The sequence below is a fragment of the Propithecus coquereli genome, unplaced genomic scaffold (assembly GCF_000956105.1).
Source record: "Propithecus coquereli isolate 6110/MARCELLA unplaced genomic scaffold, Pcoq_1.0 Scaffold9, whole genome shotgun sequence".
Taxonomy (NCBI): Eukaryota; Metazoa; Chordata; class Mammalia; order Primates; family Indriidae; genus Propithecus; species Propithecus coquereli.
The window spans coordinates 14,029,644-14,036,284 of NW_012155284.1; the positions used below are offsets into that span (position 1 = coordinate 14,029,644).

At 33.9% G+C, this 6,641-nt stretch overlaps 1 protein-coding gene across 3 annotated transcripts in view; it reads right to left on the minus strand.

Annotated features, from left to right (window-relative positions):
- Positions 1-385: 385 nt before the first annotated feature.
- SREK1 (splicing regulatory glutamine/lysine-rich protein 1) overlaps positions 386-6,641 on the minus strand; it is a 34,930-nt gene continuing 28,674 nt past the window's right edge. For 2 of the 3 annotated variants that reach the window (XM_012664609.1, XM_012664612.1), the window contains 3 exons: positions 5,682-5,777; positions 3,953-4,097; positions 386-2,576 (listed from right to left, as the gene is read on the minus strand). In XM_012664609.1, the coding sequence (XP_012520063.1) occupies positions 2,427-2,576; positions 3,953-4,097; positions 5,682-5,777 (391 nt within the window). In that variant the 3' untranslated portion in view covers positions 386-2,426. The remainder of the gene's footprint in view (positions 2,577-3,952; positions 4,098-5,681; positions 5,778-6,641) is intronic. The other variant, XM_012664611.1, reaches the window with a different exon arrangement.

Consider the following 6,641-nt stretch of genomic DNA (forward strand, 5'->3'; position numbering starts at 1 on the left):
CACCACCCTAGACCCTAGAAAGCTTTGCTTCTGTAAACCCATGTGAGGAAATGTCAAGTCCACATAATAACCTGATTCCACTTTCTCCAGATCTCTTGTATTCCCTACTCATTCTCTGCTTTTACAAATCAGTCTTTCAAAATTAGTATGGTTATTTTAAAGCTGAATAAGTATCAGCAAGAAAAATAATTAGCAGCACAAACCAAATTGAATGTTAATAACCAACATAAAAAACATTTAATAGAGTCCAGCACACAAAAAAACACTCAAACTTTAAATGACTGTTTTATAGATGCCATACAAACACACTCTCCACGTCAAAACAATCTCTATGCCAGCTAAAACAAGAGCAGGATGAAACTGTTTTGAAATGCATAAACAAATATTTTCCTCTAAAATACTTAGCTTTATTAGAGAAACAGTACTAAAAATAACAAAGATTCAAACATTTGCTCTATGCTACTTACATATCATAAATAAGATAGCTGTTGATGCAAGACACACACTCTTTCACAATCTTTCCATATGCACCCAAGCATTCTTGTATCAGAATAAGCCGTTTACCAGCCAACCGTATGTGGCTGAATGATTAAAATGACCATCTTATACTTTACATAGTAAAGCATTTTCCAAAATTTTAATGTACACAGTGACAAAAAGGAAAAAACAAAAACACAGTAATTTTGAACACATGAAGGGTGATTAAGCAGCTTCATAATCAAACCAGGCTTCATTACTTGCAATAAGGGCAACTCTGTCCATTCTCCACCAAATACTTAAGTTTCGATAGTACTAACATTAAAAGAAAACTCAAGTTGAAACCAAGTAACTAACGTGCTACTCAGCTTTTTAAATCTATAAAAGTAACTCTTCCCATGAGGTAAGGCAACTGAGTAATTTGATTGTATTAGATTGCATTAAAATAATTATACTTGATTTTTTAGTAACATGCTAATTAAGATTACATTTTGGGAAATATAACCACAACAAAGAGTTCAGAAATGACAAGTCATAGTTTGGGGAAAAACAGCATTGTTGTCATTTTACTATTAGCATACTTTCCCAAAAAGTGAGCCTTAGAATGATGGATGACCTATACGATAAACTCAAGTAAATGTATCCTTAAACATAAAACAAATAACCTCTTGTATAGTCCTAGTCCTCCCTTAAAGTATAATTTCTGCACATCATTTATGAGAATATGATTGAGAGGTTAATAATTAAGGCCATCCAATGTAGACAACTAAAGGGTTTCCTTTGATTTAAGAAAAATAAGAACATGTTTCATTTTCAATTATCACAGTATAAAACTGATGGTCCCAACACTGTATGACTCTAAATAAAGCCATTCTTGAAAACAGGACTCCCTTCTCATATTAGGTGAAATAAGTAAGAAGCTCTTCTGACATACCACTTGCACACTTCTCTATGGGTATGAATGAAATATCCGTCTAGATTCCATATGATTGAGAATGACTAGCACATATAAAATTCTAGAAAACAGTATACCACATTGTAGAAGGCACTAAAGCTTCAGCTTGTGCTCCCATAGCCCATTTTGAAAACCCAGTTTCCTTTTTATAAGGGCACCTTTGCCACCTACAGCTGACAAGACACACTGCAATATTATTCATAATAAGCTTGGAAATGTCAAGAAAGTTCAAAAAGAAATGCTCACTTTGTGGGTACACCCAACGATTCTAAACACTGAATACTAATACATTATTATTAGTATTCAACACAGTTGTTCTTCCTTTTGAAAGAGAACAGTAACATGCATTGTCAGTTGTATTTTTAATCCACTTATTTAAGCAATTTTAATCTGCAAAACTATTTTAAAGAAAAACCGTTGTCCTAAACAGTGAGCAAAAGAAAACACAATAGTGAGAATTTAACACAATCACTGTAAATCCTGTGAAGTAAATGTTAAAACTTCTTACATACTTTGCACTTACAAGGATGTGTATATGTTTGCACCAATTTCAAGCACATCATCAAACTGTATATACTGAATTTTTAAAAAAAAGGTAAAACAATATAAAATTCAGTAACTAGCATTTTTTAAAAGAGCCTCCAATGCTTATCTCCAGTCTTTAGGGATGGTACAAATTTGGATCTTTGATGTTCGATTTATTTGCAATGGTTCTTGGCAAACACTAACAAACCACATGACGAGTGTGTCAGCCACCATGGAAATGCACAGATTTTAGAAGATGAGTTTGGGTAACATCTGTTGTTTTCATGATGTCCATGCTTTATTTTCTTACTCAGCAACAAGATGGCCACAGTGTCACCTAACAGCTGGAAAAGCTGTTAGATCCTATCTTTATGCTCAACTAGATTTCTTCCATGTCTACATCTTGTTGAGAAAATTAAAAGCTTTGGATTTTATTCCAGCACTGAGTGTAAAGGTGCACTTGTTGGTCCTATACTGCTTCTGTTTTGGTAGAGAGGTTTTCTTCATTTGGCTGACAATTCCCATTTTGCTGTACTTTGTTTTCCTCAGTCCTTGGTGCATCCTTGTCATCTACTTCTTTGCTCATGCTTTGATCTGGTTCTTTATTGTGCTCCTTCTCCTACAAAGAATATTAAGGCATACATTTAATATTTTCCTCAAGAGTTGCCTGCTAGTATGGCTAAAATAGGTAACTTTATCTTAATATGAATAAATATTAAGATATTTATGAATTTATAAAACTGGATATTTTCTTCTAGTATTTTTTCATATAAAAAGAATATGCAAACACCATCAATTTACCCTTTGTATTCTCATAAAAGATGGACTATCCAAGGAAATTAAATTAGAATCAAATAAGTAAACATAAATTCTAAGGAAGCACTCAATAAATGTTACTGAAACTCGAAAAAGTGGGGATAGATCTGTTGAAAGAGTGAAACAGTTTCTAAAGATGCCAGGATAGATTTGTAACCTGCATATCAAAGAAGTGAAAGTAAGGGAATACAGAAAGTCACTATTCCTCCTAAAAAAAGAACTGTTCAAGAACACTCCAAATTCTAACCTCAGCTTAACAGAGAATTAAATGAAAATGAACAATGTCTGGCACACAGTAAATGCTCAATAAATGCTATCAATGTAATTGAGAACTATGATAAACCTCTATCAACATAAGAGTAAATAAATCTGTGATATGAAAGCTCAAGAACACATTATTAACTTCCAAATATAAGTATACTATACCAGTATAATAAGGAAATTAACATAATTCACAACTTCTTAAAATATTTATACAAGGAAAAGCTTACTGGCTGGGTGCGGTGGCTCACGCCTGTAATCCTAGCACTCTGGGAGGCTGAGGCAGGAAGACTGCTTGGGCTCAGGAGTTCGAGACCAGCCTGAGCAAGAGTGAGACCCCCATTTCTACTAAAAACAGAAAAATTAGCCGGAGGATCGCTCGAGCCCAAGGAGTTGGAGGTTGCAGTAAGCTCTGATGCCATTGCCCTCTACCCAGAGCAACAGAGTGATACTCTGTCTCAAAAAAAAAAAAAAAAAAAGGAAAGAAAAATCTTGCTTGGTGGAATTTGGTTTTCCATTAAGTATTCTAACTCAACAAACCTAATTTTAACTATATATTACAAAACCAATGTTAACAGAAAGTCTTTTCAAATTTGCTGAAACATATATTGAGGAAAATGGCATAAGGTAGAAAGCTTATCAGTATAAAATCAAATACATTTGTTACCTATAGATTTCTAAAATTGTTCATATTGCATGCCATGTTAAGGATTCTCTAAAATAAGGAATGCAACTGTTTCCATTTTAATTGGGTCCAATCTCTCCAAAATTTACTTTAAAAAAATTATCAATTTCAAAAATTTAAAAATACCAACAATGTACAAGACACTGTTGCCCTTAAAAATCTTTTAGTCTAAAACTATTTCTATGCAATAAAGGACAGTCTCAATGCCCAGACACTGAATGACAGCTGCTTACTTTAAGTGAAGTACTGTTCTTCTCCAACTTCTCCTTCCCATCTCTGTCATTAGAACTCTTTCTTGTAGAGGTGGAACGTTCTCTCTCTCTTCTTTCACTGATGTGGTCCCTTTCTTTTTCTCTCTTTTTATCCTTCTTATTTCTGCTATAAGAATATTGATATGTCAATTAACTTCTAAGAAATTAAAAACCTATTATATTCTTGACAAAATATCCTTATCTCACACAGGGTATCTAAAATAATTCATTGTTAATAAGTATACTTACCAGTAAAGTAGTTTGACAAAATAACATAAATGAGTCACATAACACAACCTACCCCACCCTTACTCAGTTAGTTTTTTAAAGTTACACAAGTCTTTTTTGCAGAAGCCACCATGTGTTCACAGAAAACACAATTTGGCATCGCCAGTTTATTAGTTTTGAAATAATTCAAGATTTATCTATCTAACTGTAGTAAGGATAACATAAAACCAAATATAGTAGGCCGGGCACGGTGGCTCACGCCTGTAATCCTAGCACTCTGGGAGGCCGAGGCGGGTGGATCACTCAAGGTCAGAAGTTCAAGACCAGCCTGAGCAAGAGCGAGACCCCGTCTCTACTAAAAATAGAAAGAAATTATTTGGACAACTAAAAATCTATATAGAAAAAATTAGCCAGGCATGATGGCTCATGTCTGTAGTCCCAGCTACTTGGGAGGCTGAGGCAGTAGGATCTCTTGAGCCCAGGAGTTTGAGGTTGCTGTGGGCTAGGCTGATGCCACGGCACTCTACTCCGGCAACAGAGTAAGACTCTGTCTCAAAAAAAAAAAAAAATAGTGTTTTCTTACGAACCTTTCCAAAGCAATAAATAAAGAAGAAAGGAATTAAAAAGAATCGAATGTGGCTCCCAGGCAGGGCTGAATGACTACTAGCAAAACTTGGAACTTTAAATAACCTACTGTGCCACCTGCCCTCCTCATCCACCATTAGAAAGAAGTCTCACAAATTCAAGAGCAAACATTAAGCAGACGATGGAATGAACAACATATCCATTATTTCTGAAAAATAACAAACCCTAAAGATTATAGGGAAAAAAACAATGCATTACATAGTTGGGCAGAGTGCAAACTGCTGCCAACTCTTATGAAAAAGAATTTGGAAATATCTCTGAAAATTACAAACACACTCATTCTCTAAACTAATAATGCCATTTCTGGAAATTTTTCCTACACATCTGCACACAACAAAACAATTTAAATCCAAAGCTATTCATTACAGTATTACATAATTTATAGTAGGAAAATTCAAAAAACCCATTCTACTGCAGGCTAGTTAAATAAACCAAGGTACTTCCATACAATGCAGTTATAATTGATGCAGTGATAAAAAGGAGTGAAGACTGACCAGTATGGAAAGATCTCCTGGTAGCTAAATGACAAAATCAAGTGCACAACAGTGTATATTTTGTGTTACTTTTGATATAAGGAAAAAGATTCTCATCTTGTGTCCGTATATAAAAACTGGAAGGATGCACAAAAAACTAATAAAAGTCATCACTTATAAGGCTAGAGTAGGTGGGCACATAAGTGGACAATTTCTCAAAGTGTAACTTTTTATATTATTTAACTTTTGGATTATGCAAATGTATTAGTCAAAAGATAAAGCTTAATAAAGAGAATTTTAAAAAAATTTTTCATATTTCCTGCTTGCTTCCTCCTCTTTAGTTTTAGCACATGCTTGTAACCTACCTCCTAGGGGATGGAGATCTAGAAGATTTCCTTTTTATGGTTTTTGATGTTCTTGGCGATCTTGAAGAACTCCTGCTCCTCCTCCTACGCCTTTCCCTGAAAGCCAAAAAGGTCATTTCAGAAAACAGTAATTGAAATAAACGGCAATTCAAATATATAATAGCAAAAGGGTCCTCGAAATGCTCGAGTGAATAGTATTCCTTAGAGGCCATTTAAAACTCATGTCCTTGATGAACGTGGTCTATTACCTAATTTTAGGGCAGGTCAAATTATGAACCAGGAATTTTATTGATTCTTGAAAATATCACCTACAATTTCATATTAGAAACTAGGGGAGGATGTCCTTTTTGTCTGATTTACTCAAACAATAATTTCTTGAGTAGAAAAAATATTAATGATGTTTCAGTTTCTCTCAAGTTAATTATGTTCTTTCTTAGCACCTAAAACATGTTTTGCTTATCAGATCCTTTGTCATGCATCTAGCTCCTTGCTGCCCCACTGTGGATTATTTTGTAACAAAGTTAACAGGCCCTTTTCAAAAACTGAAAAGATAAATTTGCAAAATGTGAACTTTCTAGATCCAAGTATTTAGAAGGGCTCTAAAAAGTATTTACATTGTATCATTAGAGAAATTGCTTTTCCCTCCAACTTCCTACCAGTTCATTATTGTTGTTCAACTAATTTGAAATTGAGTAAACAAGATATTTAGATAATAAGTTAAAATCTGGGATTTAAAATGACAAAGTAAGAAATAATTAGTAAACAGATTAACAATGTTTACTGTTAAAAACTATTTTGCCTAACATATTAGCAAATGATGAATACTCTAAATTACTTCATTGATAAGGGCAGTCAATTTAGAAACAATGAACTTCACTATGTCTATAATTTAGGAGATGAGGTGTGAGGATCTGTTAAATGATTAATGTATCCAATCATCTATCTCACAAGGAGCTCTGA